The 23,519-nt window shown below is 35.7% G+C and overlaps 1 protein-coding gene across 7 annotated transcripts in view; it reads right to left on the bottom strand.

Annotated features, from left to right (window-relative positions):
- Window positions 1-5,156: 5,156 nt before the first annotated feature.
- IDE (insulin degrading enzyme) overlaps window positions 5,157-23,519 on the bottom strand; it is a 62,704-nt gene continuing 44,341 nt past the window's right edge. For 6 of the 7 annotated variants that reach the window (XM_083844756.1, XM_083844762.1, XM_083844759.1 and 3 more), the window contains 10 exons: window positions 23,269-23,379; window positions 21,557-21,677; window positions 19,474-19,565; window positions 18,539-18,650; window positions 17,354-17,521; window positions 14,402-14,674; window positions 11,941-12,002; window positions 11,099-11,171; window positions 9,001-9,068; window positions 5,157-7,879 (listed from right to left, as the gene is read on the bottom strand). In XM_083844756.1, the coding sequence (XP_083700882.1) occupies window positions 7,784-7,879; window positions 9,001-9,068; window positions 11,099-11,171; window positions 11,941-12,002; window positions 14,402-14,674; window positions 17,354-17,521; window positions 18,539-18,650; window positions 19,474-19,565; window positions 21,557-21,677; window positions 23,269-23,379 (1,176 nt within the window). In that variant the 3' untranslated portion in view covers window positions 5,157-7,783. The other variant, XM_083844761.1, reaches the window with a different exon arrangement.

The raw sequence follows: 23,519 nt of genomic DNA, 5'->3' as shown, positions 1-23,519 counted from the left end.
AAACGAACAACCTGTGGACTAAGAAGACTTGCTTTGATGCAGCTGCTGCTCAGGAACAGAACTTTAATGTCTGCCAGATGCATCTAAGATTGCAAAGGGCCAACAAAGATGGGCCCACTCTCCATCCTGATACCTTCTGCCATTCACCTGCTTTCAGAACCAAGAAAAAACATTACAAATGCAGCTCTTTTTATATCAAAGAGTTGCTGTTGGCCTGTGGATACTGCAGTGCTATTCATTCTCATTATGTCTCTCCAAATTGTGCAATCTCTCTCCCACAATCCCAGTCTGTCAGAACTGTGCACATTGGTGCCAGTACATTTCTGGTATTGTATATGAGGGCATCCCAGCACGTTCAATGAACCAGAAATTACCAACAGAATATGCAAGACATTTTAAGCATACTGACTGCATTATCCCTTACAGTCTTAATCATAAATATAAATCTACACCCAGTTTTGATTTTATGTTGCAGTTCATTTTTTGAACAATTACCTCTTCCTGAGCTACTGGACTATCAGATATATTAAATCTTTTAACACAGCATATTATTTACTTTAGCTTAAGAAAAAGTGTTGGAATAGTAACACTCCAAATGTAACTAATATAGATTTTAACAAATTTAAATAAATGTTATCTTGGGATTTAAATTTATCGCCATGGTGTACATATTCCTGGGGAATAGTGGGGCAGCTCCTCTGACATCTTTTAACTGATCTGTCACAAAAGAGATCTGTAACTTCATTGCTAAATTAAAGTATGAAATTAAGGACTGTTTAATGCCCTTTCTATACAAGACTGGTAATCTAGATCTCAAATTAAAGAAAAAACTGAATGTCAAAAGGAATTCAAGGACAGTTAAGCTTTCCCAACAGTATTTAAGACTACTTTAAATGGCTAGTCAGAGTTTATGCCAGACCCATTGTAAAATATATATATTTTATAATTTAGGACTCTTAAACATGCTACGGGTCATCACATTTACCTCAGTTGTCAGATCAGCTTGAGTATTTATTTTGGGTTTAATCTCTAATCTCCAAGTTAACTGAACTGCCCTCCCCTCCCATTTTTTTGTTGTCTTGTCTGTTTAGTAGAGAATGTAGAGTTAATAAAGTTAATCAGAGATTCTGATGCTTATTATTATTCTGTTGCTTTCAAAGCTCAAAGAAACTTAAGCTGTTCAGACACTGCAAGTTGTCCTGAAAAAAGGTCCTGCATTGACTCTTAATTATTCAACTCAACATTTAAAAAGCCAAATAAAAATTATTAGCTATACAGTGCCACACTTGTGCATTGGTAGTTCACAGACATAGCACAACTCCTTTTTACATGAATTTATAATTACACACATAACAGATAGACATGACTATTAGACACGAAGAGCAAAATGGCATGCAACTAGCTGCTTTCAACTTATATGCGATATCTTCCATTTCAACATTATTTTTATTAAGTGGCTCACAGTGCGGGAAAGCACCCAAGCTCACTCTTACATTTTGTATACACTGAGCTTAATACAATCTTTCATATTTTAACATTCATAACATCTTCAAACTAATGATTATTGACATTTAAATTCAAGTGGAAAATCAAAACTACAAGCAACCTTTGTATATGCATTCTTCGAGTTACACAAAGTATACAAAGTATTCCACTCGGTTATGCCTACTTCCAGGAAAAGGCTGCATATAAGGTACATTTTTGTTAGATTGCTCACAGTACTAAAATCATGTTGTGCATACAACAGCAGATCAGTCTCCTGTTGTGGTTGAGTAGCACCTGTTTTCAATTTATTTCTGAAATAGTTTGACTTGGTTAAATCTCCCACTTTGCTGAACTTCAATAGCAGGCCAGCGTGGCTCTCCAGGCGGAGACATCCTGCAGATGCCAGCTTTGTATCATCTTATGGATAAAGCTTGCCATGATTCGAAGATGCATTCTAATAATGAAAAAATATCCTAGAACACGCATGCAGCCCACACCTAGTGGATGCCAGTGCTAAAGGGACACTGATGACGCTTTTGGCTGGTATGACAATGGGAATAATCTGGTCAACTCACCCTGGTCAGAGACCTGACAAAGCACGATGAACAGCAGATCTCTCTGCCTTTGAAGATGACACAAGGAGTATTAGAACTAAACAATCAGCTTGTGGAGATGCTGGATCCAGTTATAAATACAGATTCCTGTGTTTCTAAAATACATTTAATGCTACAGACAACTTAATCTGGAAATATTAGTCAAATCTGTGAACTGGGGAATCATCTGCAGCGATGTTTTCAGATTCCTGAAGTTTCACCCTTACCAGATAGGTACCAATGAATGATAGTGGTATCTCAGTTGAAACACAGAACTTTCACAGTAAGCATTCATAAGAAATGCCTTCTTTCCAGTACTGCAGAAGGCTAGGAACACACATACTAACAAGCTTAGTTACTGGAACGACAAAACGATAAGAGAAGGGAAAACACTGAACTGTTTGACAGCTTACTGGCCCCAGGGCACTGACAGGCACTAACCTACCATGAACCTCCCTTGCTTTTACACACGTGCACAAATCAAAACCTATCAAATCCTGGTGCTCAACCCTTGGGTCAAAACCTGTCCTGCTACAATTACTTCATTCCAGAGCAATTTGGAAAGTCTGGAAATATCAAGTGAGCCATTTTTGAGCACTACTGCTTATATGTTTCTGGTGTTTTAAATCAGCTCCAACACTGTCTTGCCAAATGCATCACTTTAATAGCTATACAGCACACTTTTATGAGCTGTGTCCACTAAAAGGCATCACACTCAACATTTACATCTTCAATGCCCATACTGAGTTGTCATTAACATCTGCACACACCCAAATTTTCTGTCTCAGATTTCCCAGAATACCATTTTTGCGCATGCCCTGAGACGACTCAGCCTTAGCGATGTCAATTTTTCTCACTTCCTAGGAGACTAGTGCAGGCTGGGGACCCCCTTATTCCCTTCTGTTGAAACAGTTCTAATTTTGCAGAGAGAGAACATGTGCATGCATGAGCCCACAGGTATCATGGGATGCCCACTTCTGTGTACAGGTAAAGATGGAAGTCCTGAGCTCCAGCTGCTGCTCCAGCAAAAAGTTTACTTATTTGTAATGTACTACATTACATACAGTGGTGACCACTAGAGAATTTCCTTGCTCCCCTTCTTGAAAGAGAAGCCGAGCAGGCAGTGAAAAGCTGCAATGGAAATCTGAAGCAGAAGGAAGCATGTCTAACACACAGTAAGGTGGTGCAGCATTTGAACTTGGATCTCTCCCACAGGAGTTTCCCCCTAACTAGCCTGGTCATGTCCTTGCTCAAGGCAACAGTAACCTGAGGTCCACCTAGAGGCGTGCATCTCTCTCCATGCATTGCATCAACAGTCCAGAAATCCAATTCGGAATTTTGCATTGCATCATAAAAGAGGAAGTCCTAAAAGTTGACAGCAGCAAATGCACAGCACAGTGGTGCCTACATCCTATAATGTTTCAATTGTAGTAACAGTTAACGGCATTAGGGTGGCTTAAAAGTATTAATTTAAGCAGCCATAAATATTTTAAACCTTAAACTCTGTTTAGATGCTTGAGCTCAATTAAGTCGGTTTAATTATAACAATTCCCATTCCACTGGGTCTTTTGGCCTTAAACACTCTTGCTTCTTTTGATGCACAATTCGGGTTTCAGATCCTATTGACATTATACTCCACCAACAGCACTACACTCCAACTTAAATTTTTTGAATAGTAAGTAGACTCTGAAATGTTTCAGCAGAATCTACATAGGCGAGGCTTCTTTTTAAATTACGTGAAAGGTAAGAAAGGTGCCCAAGTCTCTGAGCTCTTCTCCCTTGAAAATAGTACAGAGGTGGCCTGTATTGTGTAGCATGCAGCAATAATATTAAAAAAAATGAAAATCAGAAGAAAAAGACTTCGAAATAAAGTATTTCAGAGTTGAATTTGAATATCAAATTAGCCATCAGCTCAAGGAAAGGATCCAAGTGTCATTTTAGTCGACCATATCAGTTCAATGGTCAACTACTGAAAAAACATGGAAAAGCATATGAATAAAGGCATAGAAGATAAGGATTTTTTACTTTACAGTGGAGGTACAGCAAAACCATACTAACCAGTTATACAGTAGGGAGAAGATAGGCTAGAACTCTGCTGATCTTGTGTTAAAACAAGAGCTAGAAAATAATAAATGAATTTTAAAGGTATGCAATGGTTTCTCCATACATTATGATTACACTCGTGAATGATATAATGAACACATCATCAATATGGGCTCTTCATGCCCACCCACTTAAACAACAGTCTGAAAAAAATATTTATTATAGCTAAAAGTGGTAGTCTAAGTATATTTGGACAGCTCTTTTGTTGTTTTTTTAGTTTTTGAAAAGGTAAGGTAAAAAAGCCCATGATTCAAGATTTGTACCAATTCCTAACAATAAGAGTGGGAGTAAGAGAATCCTAATATTGGGGTCTAGGAATTTTCTGGATGGGCTGAAGGCATTTTATTCCTCTGCTGAGATTGCCAACCACTCTTCCCAAGGCCGAGGAGAAAACCCCTTTACCCTGCTCGTTATCAGACATTACTTTAAGGAGCCCAATCAGAACAGCAGAAGGGCATGCTGACTTGTATCTTTATGCTGCCAGAATTCAGATTATTTACTGTTCTAACAATCACACTTATTTCTAAGCTTTCTGAAAGCAATCGTGTGGTATGTATAGAACAAAATGATCAGGGAGTGTAATTTCTCAAAAGCAACACTAGTGTAAAGCTGCACCAGCCAAAATTAAGTTTGGCTGCAGCAATGCTCTGAACTTACAATTTCAAATCTGATTATTAAAATCCTGTCTTGCGCAAATATTTCTACCTTCATATTATAAAGTTTTAATACACTCAGAGAGCAGCATAGGTGATCTTCCTAAAAGGTGTGGGATGACACATGGGAAGTCCCTTGAAACTCCCTGGAAGTGAATGGGAACACTTCTCCACCAATGCTATTCTGCCTAACCAGTCCAAGAACTGCATCACAGAAAATCACGATTAATGTATAGTAAAAAACACATGCAAGACTGACAGATGTAACATTACCAGTATGAAAACAATATATTAAAATGAAACAAATTAATAACTCCAAACATTAAATTCAGATTGTTTATTGTAAACAGAATAACGCTAGAACTCTGTCATACTGGCTGTGTCACATGCACCCAATTCCACATCAACTGCTTAAAATAGCACTTGCAAAAATTACAGTTATGTAATAATAACTTATGGTTTCTTACATAAACTAATTAACAAGCACTAAAATTGAATTACAGTGTATTCTAGGTAGTTTTTTATTGCTTGTAGACACTGCAGCTTTGGATCCATTAAAATGAACCCATTAGTATGCCTGAGTTTATCAAAATTTACTGCTATATCAAACTCAGAAACTGTAAAATGCTGGAGAACACTTAAAAGCTATTAAAAGTTGTTGGAAAACTACATGTGTTTTCACATCCAGTCACAGAACTTTACAATTTTATGTTTTTTTCCTCTGAAAAACATGATTTGTTGTTTGTGATAAATACACTGCCATTCCAATTTATTTATAGAATTTGTTAAAATTAGAGTTCATAGTACTTCCATGAATATATATATTTTACTTTTTTTTTTTTTTTACACTCGATAGAAGCAATTTGATTTTATTCACCGTAAGAGCGGTCTGTTTAAATACCACTAAATCCCAAAATATATATTTTTTTATAATACGTTGTCAAAACTTTTAATATATATAATACAAATATTTTTACTAAGAGAAAACTATAAACAAAAGCAAAACGCAAGAGGGTTAAAAAGTCCATTTTACATGAAGGAGCCATGAAAAACATGGTGAACAAAGACACCTGTACTATTTTTGCTGATACCATGTTTAATTTTTTTCCCCCTCAGGCTACAGAAAATGCTTGCTAGTGGACATTCCTGGCAACAGGTTACATCACAAACTATGATCAGATTTATTAAAAGGATGTCGAAATATGTCCTGTCAACCTTCAAAACAACTTAAATACACTGCATTTACTCAGTTAATGCAGACTCAAAAACAACTTGAAGCCTTTATCCTGGCAAGCATGCATGTAACTGCCTCCAGAGTCAGCGTTAATACGAACATTGACTCGGTGCCAAGAACACCCCTACTGAATGCACCAGGATTCTGATGCATACATACACAACATACATTTCACATCAGTGCCTTAGTTTTAGGTTCTTCTAGTAGGAAGCAACTCTCAGTAACACCCAACAGCAAGGGCTTATATGAGCAGATTTTCTATCTTCAGTGCTTTGCATACTCTATCCTGTCTGAGTAGTTACAATCAATTTTATGCATTAAACATGTAAGAGAACTTATTAGTAAGATGCTCTCTTATCTTTTTCTGTTTGGGGAGTTTATCCTGATAACGCCGTCTCAAGTGGAAGACCACTCTACAATTCAGTAGACTTGGTGAAGATTAGACACTATGTATTGTTTTGACATTTCACTAAGTTATGGGATATATATGCAATATCTCAGCATAATTCTTGATCCTTCTGGGTTTTGCAGAGCCTTCTTAAAAGTAGGAGGGAACATTTTGTGATGTAACCTGAACCACACACTGTGGTGCAGGCAGTACTGCTAACCCTGTACTGTTAAGCCATCACTGCACTCTTCAATGCCTTCTTGAAAGGACAAAAAGGACCCACACAGGTGTATCATAACAGCGACGCATCTGGTTCATTACAGGGCCCATCTTTGATATTCATCTGTTCTCGAGTCAAGAACTAATTAATGCATGCTTAAAGTTATTTGCACTAGTAGTACTTTGCTGGACTGAGACCTGGTATAACAAGTAAGGCAAAACGTACTGATGGAGAACTCATGTAGTCTATGTGCAACTGAAAACAAAAAAATGACAACAAAGTATTTCATATACCATATGGAAAAAATTCAGAATAACACTAAAGAACTGAACAGGATGTTGACAGTACCAAGAGACTAGGACAACACTTTTGTTAAAAAAAGTAAGTTGTACTATTAAAGTGTTTCCAGCATTTCACAACTTTGAATATAAAATGTCCCCAAATTTGTATAGAAAGATTAAAATCATGCTCATATCTTCAGTTATTCTCATTTATTACTGTGTTGTAAAATTCCCCCCCCCTTTTTTTTTCCACCAGTTTTCACAAAAATTAAATAGAAAATATGTTGGTTGCATTAAGGATCAATTTAAAAAGTCTCATTCAACACATCACTTCAAAAAAATGTGACACACTCTACTTTTAAGAAAAATTGTTGACCCCATCCCAAAAAAAGAACCTCCTTCTCACCCCCCTCCAGTCCCCAATAAGATTATTACCGGGCTATTAAATGGTGTTTTTCAGGAACAATACGGGTATTTCAAGCAATTGTTTGCTCCAGAGGCTTATTTTACCAAAATGAAAATTTGAAGGGGTATTCTATTTCAAAAATATACTGCATCTACAAGATTTTTTTATTGTTATTGTTTCAGTTGATTTTGGTTTCCAACAGGTTGTCTGTAATATAAATGACACATGACCACAACTGATTTTTCTATACTCTCTATCCCTAACACACGTCTAATGTCAAATGAACCAAGAAGGAATTTGGGACTTTCATAATGCACAAAACCATTTGTTCTAATGGTCTTTGATAATTTTGTTCATCATGAAGTCCCCTGAAACCACGTCAGTACTGATCATTTGCATTTCTTCATCCATTGGGGTTCTTCACAGTTTTGCAGCCATGAAATTGATATGTGGTTTCACCAGGGGAAAGAGTGGCAGACTGCGCTTGAACTCTGTCATATTTTCAATCACACTTGGCTGCAAAGAAGCGTATGCAAAAAAATTCTGCTCAATTATCGTTAATCAGAAGACTGAGAAATTCCTCACAACATTTTCTACAGCTACATATATACACACATCTTTTTTGTTCTCTTTTCTGCAATTTTAATGATTTACGGTTCATTATTACAGGATCTCTCCAAATAAAGTGTTATTACTTATGAAATATATGGTTTCATATTTACTCTGGATAATTTAAAACAATAGCTATAACGCAGTAATTGCATTATTAATAATGGCAGGTATTTTAGGAAATGCAGAGCTTGTCTTTTCATTTATGACCTCTGCTTAAAAACATCCCAGCTCTCTGTTGAAAGTCACAGTTAAGATCATAAAAACGATAGCAATTCAATGAGCTATTATTTGTAGTTGCTGCAATAAAGTCACTTTTTAATATTTCAGTCATAATGGCAAATATATCCACTTTTAATTCATATAGAAATTTCCACCCGTGGTGATTATTTCCTTATTTCACCTTTTATAAGCACTGAATAAGATCTACTACTGCATTGCAAAATGACAATTACCTACTGGGACAAACATTACCATCCTTCTTCAAGCAAATTCGAGTCCAGTAATGGCCCAGTGCTATCATATCTACTCACACAAACTGCACCATGAAACCTGTAATACTTATGTGGATACAATTTGTCAAATTGTTTCATTCACAGGGTACACACTGATGGGAATGTGGATTAAAATTCCAGCCTTTAAGAAAATGACCAGATAGTTGGGTGTGGGTTTTGTTTTGTTTTGTTTTTAAACAGAATATAAATTTTTTAATGCATATTCATCCTTCCCTTGGTACTTGATACATCCTAGTATTTTCAGATAATAACAATAATAATAATCTGTATTTCATTCCACAGGGTAGATACTCAGTAGAGTTACCTACTTCTATTAGCTTTCATTTTAATGGAATAGAATGAGCAAAGAACAGCACAGACTGTCAGGAAAAAAAACTGTAATTATGACTATGCATGTGTAGAAGAGCTAACCCATCAACTTGTTACAGTATAAATTTCAAGTTTGTACTTCCTCCCTGTAACGTTACACTTTTTAAAATACATCCTGGGTTTTTTTGTGTGGTTTCTTTTTACCTGTGGTAGTGGTGGTGCTGGTGCCAGGTTCACATCATTTTGGCATGGAAACTCTCCAACAACAGGGCCTATTTAACATCATCAAAATTATTTTAGGAACATAATTCAACCAGTACCTTTTACATAACAAGCTGTTTTCTCTTATAAGACAGAAATAGATAAAAAAAGCACAAGTTAATAATTTACAGGTATCTCTAAATAAGACTTTCTGAAGATTTTGCTTTTATAGTCCACAACTGTCTTTAAAAATACAAGCAGATTAATCCGGACTTGACTTGAGAACATGTGCTCAGGCAGTGCCTTTTTTCCATTTTGCTTAAATATACAGAGAATATAGAAATAAAAACTGCTTATCTACTGAACAATGAATACTTAAAACTCTTTCAGTAAAAATTATGTGAATGCAAGCAGTACAGGCAATACTGTAAATGCCAGCAGTATATGCAACAACAGCACATTGGTATTCCAATGACAGAATATTTCAGTAAGACATACTTACGGAGGCACGGGGATTACTGTGTGTACCAAACCCGCTTTAACAACCCCAAGTCTTCCCTGTCTGTCCCCATGCATGCCCTAACTCCACTCCCGCCTCGAACTTCGAACTTCTTGCATCCAATCCACCTGTCCCACAAACACATGGTCTTCAATTCCTCAAGCTTCCCTTCCACTATCCCCATACTCAAGTTTCAACTCTAACTTTCACCCTGGGAGTTCAAGTGCTTTCCCCAGAAGAGCTTTTAGGGGGAAGCGCTTCCCCCTAAAATCCCAGATCTCTGCTCTATTCTTCCAATTGTTTTCCACTCTCAGGGGAAATGGTGTGTCTATCTCCATGCAGGGTTCCCCTTTGGAAGATTTTTGGCCTCCTGTGCGTTACTCCCTTGGGCTGTTGCACTTCTTTCAAGAATGCACATTTGGACTTACAGGAAATCCATCAAAGTCCCAATTTCTCTTTCGTGGCAGAAAAGAGGTCACTTGCCAGCTTAAATGCTTTAGGAGTGGAGGAATACATGTACAGAAGGAAGAATACCTTGCTATAATCACTGAAAGAGTTACCAGATGTTAGGCTGCTCCCATGCTTCCCTTGGCCTGGGAAGATACTGTTCCAAGCAAATAATAAACCTTTTGGCAATATAGTTACTGTCTTTTAAAAGCTTTAGATTCTTTAGCCAGTCAAAGTATTAGAGCCAATTCTATTTAGTAATGATTAACCATGAAAACTGGAAAGATACTTTGAAGGAAGTCTTCCTTAGCTATAGAACTATGATTTCATGGTATCACAAAAATCATTCAGAGACTGGAGGGAGTTTCATGACATGAACACAGCCATCTGCTTCCTTCTGTTCCACAGACAAACCTTTAATGTCTTTGGTTTGCAGACAGTTACATGCTGGAATTTAAGTATAAACTGGTGAAGAATACACAGAAAACAACCTAAGCTTTTCCTCTCAGTTTTTTTATTTATTTATTAACTAGAAACACTTTTAACCTTTCCCTCCTTGAATTCTAAAATTGAATGACATAGTCTAGATTAGTTACGCATTGTAGACTATTTGAAAATAAAACCTATACTTACATATTCTCAAGTTATATCAAATATAACATTTTACGTTCCCACTGTGTTTCTCTTTTGTTTGTTTGTTTTGTTTTTTTTTGGAGGGTACTTGAATAGTAAGTTGTGGACATTCATTGCTTGTAAAGAAAGAAAGCATTCTACTGATAAAAAGCATTCTACTGATAACTGTAAATCCTAATTTTGTTCTAGGATTTTTTGTTTTGTCCCCAGTAGGAGTATTATGGAGTTTTATACTTATATTAAAATATTCTGCATTGAAAAGAAGTGCTATTTAATGATATACTGTTTGTATCAATATACTTCAGAATGGCTGAAGAACTTGGCCACAAATGTCAATTACAAAATTTGAAGAACTCCTGTGAAGAAAATCTATAGAAGAAAATGTATGATTCTCTGCAAGGTATACACTCCCCAGAACTGGATTTTTCCTGTTGTGTTTCTATTTCATACAACAAGGTTGTCTTTAACTACAACTTCCTCAAACAGTAATTGATTAAATACTATTTTCAGCACAATACTTACATGAATCCATCTCCCTTGCAAGGACATGTACTGATACCTTGTGTCTTCTAGGAGCATCTATTGCCAACAGCACCTACAGTAAACAACATCAATTCTTTGAGGTGTGGAAACTATCACTCAGAGATTGTATTTATAAAATGACAACATTTACATTCTAGGTTTTCAAATGACGGTGAACTTTGAGATGTTCCTTAAAATATAATGAAAAGGCACAGAGTGCCTTGAATAATTTTAGAATCAAGTTGTTTACAAAATTCACGTCCTGCTCAGGGACTCAGAAAAAAAAAAAGGCAAAACAAAAAAAATGAAGTAACAAATTCAGCTATTAGCTATCATAGTATCAGAAATACAACCTAAAACCCTAGCAACCGTCTAGAAGTACAGCACCCTGAACCCAATTATTAAACTCACTTGGACTAGCTCACTAATCTAACCAGTTACTTCTACTCTGGAATACTGGATAATCATGTATTGAGCACTAGAGTATGCAAAAATTTTTTTTAAAAGTATAGATTTCTACAAACAAAAAGTGTACATATTTGTTCAAGCTATTACTTATTAAACAACAGCCACTGAAACTCCATTCTCTAAGTTTATTTGCCGCGTATCTTCACCCATGCTACCATACTACGTTAAAAAAAAAAAACAAAAACACGTTAGGGTTCACTGTGCCATTTAAGAAATAATCAGTTTTAAGCAGTAAGATTGAAACTCAAATACAAATAGAAGATAATGTAAGAACGACCCTGGCTAGTGAAAAGGATAAACAAAGATTACGAAAGAGAAACAATTCTCAAAGCCATCTCTTTCCAAATAACGTTTCAACTACATGACTAACTTACCTTGTAGAACTGTATGATATCATCCTTGGTCAGGGTCTTTAGATAAGCCACTTCAATGTTATCTGCACAACAATAGTAAAAATTAGAATAAGTCTGCAAATCATAGCTGGTTATTAACACGCTATTTATTCAAAGTATTTTTCTTTTAAATTCAGATGCTGCAATTGACTGCAAGTGATATGCTTTTCATTCCTAACTTACAAGCCAACACTTGTACCACTAAAAGTGTCACTGAAAGCCTGGAAGAAAATTACACTTTAGTAAGTCCATTTGATTGGACTTACTAAAAAATGCACGTTTGAAGAATGCTGATTGCACTGTATGCTATTCAGTAGCTAAAAAGATATGTCTACTTCCCTACATCATCTTCAAATTGATGTTACATATTCCTAATGCAGATTGATTATAGAAAGCCTTTATACACAGTTAGGAAAGATGGCATAAATATTTTAGCATAAATGTACGGAATGCTAACTGCTTACATCATACCCATTAAGGAATAATCACCTTTCATATATTTGGGGCGTGTCTCAGTAACTATGTCCCCTTACATAAATTAAATTATAATAAACGCATCATATAATAGCATTGGTAAGTATGAATGTTTTTATTGTAGGTATGCTTGCTTTTCTTAGGGTTAGCAGGAAGATCAAGAAAAATGTGTGCGAAAGTACAAATATGTAACTAAAAGTAGTTCATATGAAGTTCTACAGGGAGGGAATTCAAAAATCAGCAAAACAGTTTGGAAAATCACATGACGTTTGAGAGTAAGTTTTTAAATGTGTGATGTAAAACAGCAGAAGTAATAACGAAAATGTAAAAACCTGAAAAAAAAAAAAAAGCACTTTACTTCATAAGGCTGGAATATGAATTTCTGATTTGGCAAATTTAGTCACATTAGAATAATTTAATGGAATAGAATTACTAGTGGGTAGAAGGGAATTAATGATATGAAACTCAAGGGAAATAGTAAGTTTGGTGGGAGTTAGTTATGAAAGCTACAGCTACAGCTAAGCAGTAAGAAATTATAGAGAGAGACGAATGATACAAGTATGGTAAATACACAGAGACTTAAGGCAGAGAAAAACTATTATCAGACACAAGTACTTGAGGTGTTAAGTTTTCACACCACTCCTTATACTCAGGCATGGAATCTTGTCAATAGCTCTCACACTTTCAAGACCAAGCTAGATGACAATTCAAAATTCTTCATTATTAAAGCAGTTCAGTAGCTCTACAAAAAAAAAGAGTATTTGCTACAAAAAGCTGATATTCTGCATGTAAAGCAAAAGAAAAATCAAAGGATATACAGTGATTTTTATGTAGGTAGCATATTATGCATGGGAGATTGAAAATTACAGCTTTAAGAGTTGAGACATGACAATGTGATGAAAAGCTAATCTATACCTTTTTTTTTTAGTTGGAAACAAACATATTTAAGTATTACATTTTCTTTCTTTATAGAAGTCTATTTTTAGAAAGTAAATAATGAACACAATAAAAACTAGTCTTAAAACTCTTATCCTTACCTTTTAGGAAAAAAAGAGCCTACCTTTATTGTAAAAATCAAGTTAGTTTTGCTTCAAAAGGTATTATTTAGTGATACGAAATAAAAGCTAACTCAGAATCTTATTTACATACCTCACTATTTTGGATTTTAAATCTTCCAACACTGATGAAAAGGGGAAAATAAAACTTCAATAGTACGTAGGAGCACAGTTTTATGCTATCAGTGTAACTGTCTGTCCATTTTCAGTAATAACAGTAGAAGTTGGATCTCAGTCTTCTACAAGCCTATCATCTTCAAAGCATCATGGCTTAAAAAATATTTAAAAACTCACATTTCTATTAGGCCTACTTTAAGTTGAGACAGGTCATGTGTTAGTTAAGATGCCTGCTGTTGCCTCTGCCATTGTTTTCCTTTCACTCTCACAACAGCACAATGGGAATAGGAACTGTATTCATAGTAATGCCTGTGCTGACAGGAAAACGTCAAAGAGCATTTGAATGCATCTCAGTCAAGAATTAGGCACACATGTAATAAAGACGTCTGTCTGAACACCACAGACAAAAATTTAAGCTTAGGCAACACCAACACTTACATCCAAACCACTTCCAGTCCTTGACCTATTCTATGTCTCACTGGGCCTTAAAGGAAAGGACAGAAGGGCAATGATGCACTCGCCACCCTCTGTCATGTGAGGACATCAGGAAACAGGTTTGTACTCTATTAGTAACAGCACCTACAGCAGAGAGACCATGGGCTGCAAAAATGAGGTATTTTCTCAGGGCAGAATGAAGAAATGCAACTTATAGGACTGAAATCACAAAAAGTGTATGAAATTAAACACAGGCTGTGTAAAAGTTTAAGCTGTTCCCCAATGAATACGCTCGCATTCAACAGTTACAAACGTAGCCAGACTATAGCATCCAGCTTTAAAGGAATTATAATTTTTCTTACCTCTGTCGAAGTTATACTGCTGAGAAATTATTTCTCCCCAATATTTAGCACATTCTGCAGACAGCTTCTTTGGTTTGTCTAGACGACGAATTGCTAAAGCTTGGATGTGTTTTTGGAAGGCCTCTTCTGTCATATCTTCTATACATTTCTCCATAGTCTTTAAGAATGCTTCCACTCTGCTTTCTAAATAGTGTGGTGGCTTTTCAGATTGGATAATAAATCGCAGTCCTTGTATGCCATTTGCCCGACGCGGACCACTGAACACAATGTAACCTTGGAAAAACAAATAGTGACAAATTTAAAAGAAATCCTCTGTTCCAGAATTAGGTTTGACAAACATGACAAGTTTGAAAGGGTTGCAATTTTATGCTACATCTAATTTATTATGGATGAAAGAATACAGGTTTTCAAAATATGTCACTGTACTTTTAAAAACATCTTTATTTCACTGAGGTATCAGTTCAGGGGAGGGGTGAGCAGGAGATGAGGCAGACCAAGAAAGAACAAAAGCAACTGTCATCAGGATTAGGTAAGCAGAAATCAGGCTGTACTCTAGCACTGCATTAGACTCAACACCAGGAATTTACTATTTTTCTATAAAGTCTAATCTGAATTCACTTTGCTGCAATGTAAGAGAATTATTTATTTTATCAATTAAATACAAAGGAAAAATTATTTTTCCCTTCCTTTTTTGCAACTTTTTCTTATCTAAATACCTAAGATTTTCTTCAGTCCTCTTCCCCTTCTTATAACAAACCTGTCACATTTCAGTCTTTTAAATGCCATTTTATGGCTTTCTAATCAGTCCTTGATGTTCTTCTATGTGTCAAACTGGACATAGTATTTCAAAACCCTTGAACAACATAGAAATATTATTGCGTGTTCATCTTGGAAGCTTCCCTTTATATATCCCAGTGTTTCTTTTAGACAGCAGCTTGACAATGCTCATTTATGTTCTACTTCTGACCCACAGTAATCTAGTGATTTGTTTTCTACAGAACTGCTACCTAGCCAATTGCTTCCTATCTTGTGTCTGTGCCGTTGATTATTCCTGCCAAACCATTCCTACCAAATAGCATCTTATCTGTATTCAAGTCATGTTTCCAGAATGTCAAACTAATTTTGAATTCTAATTCTGTCTTCCCACACACTTTCAGCCTCTCCCAGCTTAGTATTATCTGAAGATTTCAGAAGTATATTCAGTCTTCTATCATCCAAAGAGTTGAAGAAAATACTAAATAGCATTGGATGAGAATAGAGAATGACATTTTTCTAATGAACTATTCTTATTTGTTCTCCAGTCATAGCTTTCCATCCAAATGTGTAGCATTTACATTTAGGCTCTCTCTGTAGCTTGTTTGAGAATGTTACATGCCTTTCATGCTATCAAGATGAGACCATGACATTGCCATTTTCATCCAGCCAGCCACATACCGTATAAAAAAAATAGGTTACTTTGAAATGAGTTTGCCTAGTAATTGTTTCTCAGTTGTCTTCTATGAGTTCGTAACTGCATTGGTAACATATGATTTGCTTCCCCAGGAATTAGAATGAAGCTGATTGATCGGCAATTTCCCTGCTCTTTTCTCTTTTGTTTTAAAAAGAAGGGCATAGCACTTACCCAAATTCTCAGTTGTAAGATTTCTAGTTCCAGTTTTCCAGCATTTTGCTTTTGAAATGTAGAGATCATCATGCCTGAACTCTAAAATTTACTGCTTTTCCCTTTGTCTTTCTTGTATTTCTGAAGTATTTATTGAATGAGTCGTCGTTACTACTTCTATTGTTTAACAGACTGATAACTCTTGAAATTCTTTTCCCCCTAGCTTTCTCAAAGATCTTACTAACAATTCCATTGAGCTTACTGAATTTTGCTGGTATTTCGGCTATCTTCCCCCCTAAGTCTTGTGAACTCTATTATTTGGTAGTCACACCATACAGGTTGCTGTACTGATATAATCACACAGTTCGTCCTCACTGGTTTTCCTCACTGGTTTTCCCCACCTCCTCTTTAGCAGTTACCTCCAACTTGTGTGAGAAACCTGCTACCAACACATTCCAAAAACCAGTGAAGCAACCTGGGTCCTGCCATATTTTCAACAGGTATCTATCTAGATCAATGTGATTTGGCTAGTTCTGCTCACAAAAAGTCTAATCTTGCCTGATCTCCCTGATAATTCATAGTGCTGTAATGATACTGATGTTATTTTTCCATTCAGTCATCATACTGAGACATTCCTCTGCCTCTCACCTTTGGAAAAATATAATAATAATAATAATAAGCAATTGTACTACTTACCCATATTTCAATCATGCAAACTGTTATGTAAAGTGCTTGTCTCTCCTTCTTACCCTATCTGGAATAAACTTACCAGTTTTCAGTCTTATTGGTTCAGCTAATGATTATTTGTACTTACTAGTAAATAGCTGTACTCTTATAGTGCATTTAGGACTTGATCAGTATTGCAGCTTACCATTACCCATGCGGTAATATTCCTAAGCTAAGGCTTGTGAATCCTCAAGCAAGCCTGGAAGTGAGATCACGAGCAGAAAAGACCAAATTGCTGCTGATTCTCTAAGAAGATCTAAAATTTACAAAACTGATCTAATTTCCTCTTGGTAAAAATTCTCCTAAACCTCTACTTTTTTTTTTTTTTTAAAAAAAAGTATTTTTTCTGCACATTGTTGTTGTGTGTTGTTTTTTTTTTTAAACTGGAGATTATTTCAGATATTTCAGACCTATCTTAAAAATTTGGCTTACTTCTCCTCAATTAAGAGTATGTGCACAGTGACATTCCTTTGAGTCATCAGCAGTTAAAATGATTTGCATTTACCATGTGTCCTTTAATTGGCATTCACTAAGCAGGGAAAGAACACCTCATCATGACTCATGTAATTGTGTGAACATGTGTGTCTGTGTCTATACTGACAAATAATCACTATGAGAAAACTTACCTAATTGTTCCTTGGTGCGCAGAGTATTGAAGCATGGTTCTGAGATAATTTGACAAAAGAGCTCCAAAAACATATTTTCAGAAGTGCTCTGCATATCTGTCTGGTAATATATTTCAATGCCACAATTGTTATGAACTTCATTTCTCTGTTGATATACAAACCACCCTCCTAAAAGACAAAGTTAAAACAGTTAAGTTCACAAAAGCATACATTCTTATTGTCCAGAATTAAAAAGGTACTGGAAATTCTACCTTAAAAGTCTTAAACCTTTTATTATAATTCCATTTCATGAGTGATAGACCATTAACAGATCAAGCACGCTTTTTTTGAAACAGGCAAAGAAATGATTATTTTAACATAGCAAAAATGTCATAGCCTAAGCATATCAGCAAGTGAACTGAAACTTGTCTCCTTTCTCCTCAAGCAAATACTGTTGGAACTGGAATGGAATTTTGTGTTACATCACATGTATACAGTTTCTAAAGACAATTTGTCAGAAGCATTTCTGAACATTAAAAATAATTTAGCATTTAATACCAATAGCTTCTTCGGCATATAGTAGTTTCCAGCTGATGATCAGCTACAGTAATTGAGTTTGGCTGTGTAGCCAAAAATGTCATCATTCCTGTGTAACTCCCAGGATTCTTTGAATCTCACTTCTTAAATGTTAGATTTTTTGTACAATAAAACTAAAATCATAAAAGTACTATGAGACCAGAAGAAATTATATCAAAAAAAGTTATCTGCGTAATTGCTTTTTTCTCCCTCAATAAATAAGAGGTTTTTGGACAATCCTCCACTGAATATTCAATTAATACTCAAAACTGCTCGAAGAGTGACGCTTATTCAAATATGTATACTACGTGGAACAAAGAATAGGACAGGGTTCCTGTTTCCATAAATCATACAGAGTGAGTAAGGAATGAAGGCCAACTTATGCACATACATTAAAAATGACATCAAATTCATTTTCAAGTATGCCAGGAAAAAGTCATATATTCATGTGTAATTTTACATAACAAAACCACAATTTGCTAAATTTGCAGTTTAAAGTAATTTGAAGTAAATCTGACTTTGAAACAAACTCCAAGAAACAGAGTACTATTGATCTTAAAATGCCATTAGCAGACAGAAAATCTTGGTTTAATGTGCATTAAAGATTTTTAAGTAAAACATTTAACTTACTGTCAGGAAGTTGCACTTCCCTGTATCTCACTAGTTGACTGGGAAGGAGTGGCTTTGTATGAGCGTGCTCTATGAGAGTGTCCTCAACCATCTGCATAATTCCTAACGCAGCCTGGAAGAGAAAACATAAGAACTGACCTTCATATACAAGTATGTAAGAAATTAAGAAGGAATACAAGCTTCACTCCCCCCCCCTTTCCTTATTATACTACATGATCCATATATTAGCAGTGTTTTGTAACATCTCCTGCTAGTAAAATGTCCCAGAGATAGTATAGTATCTTGACAGGAATACTGCTGTGCCAGCCTTCCAAAGATAGAATGTAAAAACGTTCATGTTTTAAATACAAGAAAGGTATTGCATGTTTTCATACATACGTTCAAATATTTGATTAAATTTCCTACACAAGTACATGCTGTAACTATTTTACCCGAAGACAGAACTAACATTTTCTGTTTTTTACTCCCAAAGAAACAAGTGAAAGTTGAGGGTTGTTTCTTATGGACCACCACTCCTGTTCAGCCTTGTCCAAAGCAAATCATTCAGCAGGATATCTTGGATTGTTAAAGCTTTGTCAGTTAGCCTGATACTTTTAAATAGAATAGCAGGATCTGCAGCACATCATTCCTTACGCAGCTTGATCACATTACAGCAAAGACATGCAACAGAGACTTCAAAATATTTAGATCATACGCTGTTTTTTATTAAATTTCCAAGAGCAACACAAGGGCAGCACTTAGCCTAATAAATCTAAAGTGGAAAAAATAACACTGTGATTGTCCCATAAAGATAAAAAAAGATGATAATACAAAGTCAAATTATGAAATCACATTTGGCAAAGCTGCATTAAGATCTAAGAAGGTTAAACTAGCCTTCCATTTTTAATGCTGCTTTTAACTAAAAACTGTGTTATTAAAGAAAGTATCACACCAACCTGTTTTGTTATATTGCCATGGAGAAGAGCTTCGATGTGTAACCGTGACAACAACTGAGATATAAAGGCCTTGAGACGGGGAAGAGTGACATCTAAAATAGATATTAACACAGTTAAATCAATGATATGCATTTTTACATTAGGAAGTACCTAACTCATTACTAGGTAAGGTATACTTCTTGGAAGAAGAGAAAGTCATCGTAAAAGAGTGAATCTCTGCTTAAAAATGCAACACTGGAAAGTTTCCAGGTCTAAACAGCAACACTCATCATATAGCTTGCTTTGCTTAGAATTCACATATCGTCTGACCCAGATTCCAAAAAGAGAAGGAAAAAAAAAGCCTTCTTAAGCCTTCTTTCCAATTATTCTGAACAAACATTCCCTCTCCAGAGAAAACAGTTGCAGTCATTCAGGTGGTGTTCCAAGATAAAGCCTTAGATATTAACTAAACAAGAAGCATGCAGTTTATAATGCTCAAGAAACACATTTTACATCTACCACCTTGAATTAAAAAAACTCAACTGAAATATGTTTTGACAATATCCTTCCAACAAACAATATACAAGAAAAATATTTTTGCAATATTTCTATGTTAGCCTACCTTTGTAAAGCAGTTTTCATATACAAAGCAAAGTATCGTTTAAAATACAGAATCAACAGAATAAGAGATGAAGGATGGTTAAATGGATGGGGTGTTCATCCTAAAGTCAACAGATTCATTGTTAATTCCCTGACTCCACATGAATCCCTACGTCTTTTTGATCTTAAATGTGCGTTACAAGACCTTCAGAAAAGAAAACGGTCCTTTTACTGTTGCATAATCCTCATCTTAATTTCTGTCTCTAGAACTGCTTATCAATAGTGCAAAAGATCGGGGTTGCACTGAGTGAGAGAGAAGATGAGAGGAAAATAAATCACACTTCAGCTCCCTGTACTTCAAGCAGATTTCCAGCAACGCTAAGTAGACAGCATTCCATTTCAGAAGTCCATTTTTAACCATTCTGATGCTGAATAGAATGAAATTAATTTTCTAAAGGCAACTTACACAAGGAACAGAACATTTGTTTGTTTTTGAAATGTGGCTGTCATTAAGATGAATCTACTGCCATGAAAATCAGCATTAGTTTTGTCACTGACTGGCAGCACTGGCACAACTGCTAATCTCTAAGATATCTGCAATCATTCAAGAGGCCATACAGCTAAACATTTATATTTCTGTCCTGGAGCAGTCCTGTGGAAAAACTCTTACACCTCTGAGCAGCTGGCTTTGGGCATCTAATGAAGCAGTGCTCAGTATCAGAACTTTAAACAGTATGGTACGTGTCAGTCAGACAATTAAGGATGTATATTCTGAATCCACCCCCTCAAATAAAAACCAAAGCCAGATACTCTTCTTGAAAAGAATGTCTCAGTGTATTCCAAGGAGACATTACAAAATATTTTGCAAACTGTCCCAGTAACAGCCTTTTGTTATAACACAGTAAGATAGAGATACGGAAGGGTTCTTCAGCAAATACCAAAATCAATTAAATCTCTTAATTTAAAATCCCCAAACCATAGGGCACTTCTTTCTTAAGAACCATAATCTTCTTTATAATCTTTATTATCTACAGGAACTGAACTTAGGATCCCTGGACAATACAAAACACAAAACAGTATGCATGTTGGGAAGTACAATGCAGATGCACTTGAGTGTCTGCAAATGTCAGCTGGAGTCCTAGAAAATTTAGTTTTGGTTTAAGCACTGGTGTCACTATACCCAGGCTTCATGTCCACAAAGCCATTAAAGTTTTCAGCAACTTGCTTCCCTAGCACTGGGAGGAAGTTGCATTAGATTGATGGCAGGGACAGATCAAGTTGAGTCCATACCTTTGTACAGCCCTTTGTCTGAACTATTCAACTTTATAGAAACTGGAGGACAAGTGCAGAGGCATCAACACCCAGAAGAGTCAGCACAGGTCTGGCACTGCAGGAGCTCACTTAAATAACGGGCAGAGTTCAAAATAGGTACCTTCATTAGTTATAAGACATTTTCCATTAAAAAAATGAAAAAGAATAAACTTTAAAATTAGCAGAACATTACCATCAAGAGCTTCTTTTAATTCGTCTTTGGTCCAAGCAACTTCTGTCATCAGGAGTCTGAGATAATACATCGCATGCTGGTGAGGCTGTTCAGCCCTGAAGTTGTTAAGCGATCTCATATACTGAAACAAAATTGAGTTTAAATTATAGAACTCCATACCTAAACATGAAATATTAACCCTCTACTCTCAACTTTGTGTACCATCAAAAAGGTCCGTTTCAAATGCCAAGAACATTCTCCTAGATCAGTTCAAAAACCACGTTAAATCATCTTAGTAATAACATGGGCTTGTGAGGCTATGGATTAAGTTGTTACCATTAAGATTGTTTAAATGAGAATGAAACCAAAGTTCTCCATAAAATTAATGGCTGAAAGTTAAATGACTGTAGACAGAGCCTAATTAAGTAGGCTAGATCAAGTGGCTGTAATCAGAAAATATGCATTCTATGATGACTGTCCAGGGAAAAGTAAAACTTGTCTAATAGAAAATATATTTTTCTCCCAGTTAACTTCTAACTATTTCAGCCTAGGAAAAATACAGGATCATCTGAGAAATTTTTTGCATTCTTAGCTTGGATAAAGGAAGTATGAGAGAAGAATCAGTGAGCTTCTCCAAAGGAACCCCTTCCTAGTCCAGATGCACCCTTCCAAAATAAACAAACCCTTTGTCCTCTATAGGAGGAACTGGAAGTATGAACTAAATAGTTTCATTAAGTTGGAATCTCCTGGATCTACAGATATGCTAATTAGCGCATCATATCCATTACAAGACAAAAGTAACTCATTTCAGATCGCATGGGTAAGAAACGAGCACGAAGTTGCTGAGGATGCATCCCTCTATCTGCTCCAAACAGAAGCAAGCAGTTACTTCCCTAATCTGCAGGGGTAAACGTGTGGGGAAAATTTGCCATCTCTCCAACTGATTTGACTTTTTTGTATTTTGTCCTTATTTTATATATAGAAATGGTCTATGTAATAAAAGTCTGTAAAATGACAAAAGCATGCATAACACAAAGACAAAGCTTAAGTGAACCGTAAAGACAAAGAGAGGGAAACATCTCAAATTACATGAAAATTACCCCAAACAGATCATTCAGACTTGTGGTTTTTTTTCGTTTTTGCTTTTTTTTGTTGTCATTTAGTGGGTTTGTTTGTTTGTTTCACCTTTATATTTGTCACACCTAGTTAAAACTTTCTAACTTATATTCCATATATACAGATGAGTCACTAAATTTAAGAAGTTAGATATGCAGAACCCATTATGTACATAAAAAACTGGTTACTTTTGCACCAAATGATCTTGGCCCAGGAGCAGAGGTCCCCTTCACCTCTGGAGAGAAGAAATGTTGCTTTCCCCCTTCATCCTATGTGCCTAGATCCCACTGGGGCCTTTCCAAATTGTAAGACAAGATATAAGATTTTTCTTTTCCCCCTTCTTGATTTCTACTCCCATCAAAGCAAGTTGCAATTCCCTAGTCAATTATAAGACTGACTGACTGAAAGAAGATTCCAGGGCCAACTATTTGAACCAAAGAATTTAATATTGACACACTGGGGAACTCACAGCCACAAAAAAAAAAAAGCTTTCACAGTCCCGATGAGGCAGAATGTCATTTTGAAGTTGCATGGATAATTAGCTCTCAAGATTTCACTTCAAGTCAATGCATTCACTTTTAAACTACTCTAAAACTGCAACTTTTCACGTAGCTTACCGCTTCCTTGATAATTTCAAATCTTTTTTCATCGATCTCAAAAGTAGCCATTTTCTCTATGATCTTCTTGAGCAAGATATGTTGCTTGTCATTATAACCTTTTACAGAGAGCTATGGAAAAAGTGCATAATTTGCTTTAAGTACAGAAGATGAAGTAAGAATAAAACAATTACCAAATCTCACATAATTCAATGAACAATAAACTTTTCAATCTAAATTCAGTGTTATTCAATATTAACTTATACTAAATT

This window comes from Anser anser, assembly GCF_964211835.1.
Source record: "Anser anser genome assembly, chromosome: 7".
NCBI lineage: Eukaryota > Metazoa > Chordata > Aves > Anseriformes > Anatidae > Anser > Anser anser.
The sequence above is the reverse complement of the archived record's forward strand: the minus strand, read 5'-3'. Positions and strand labels throughout refer to the sequence as shown.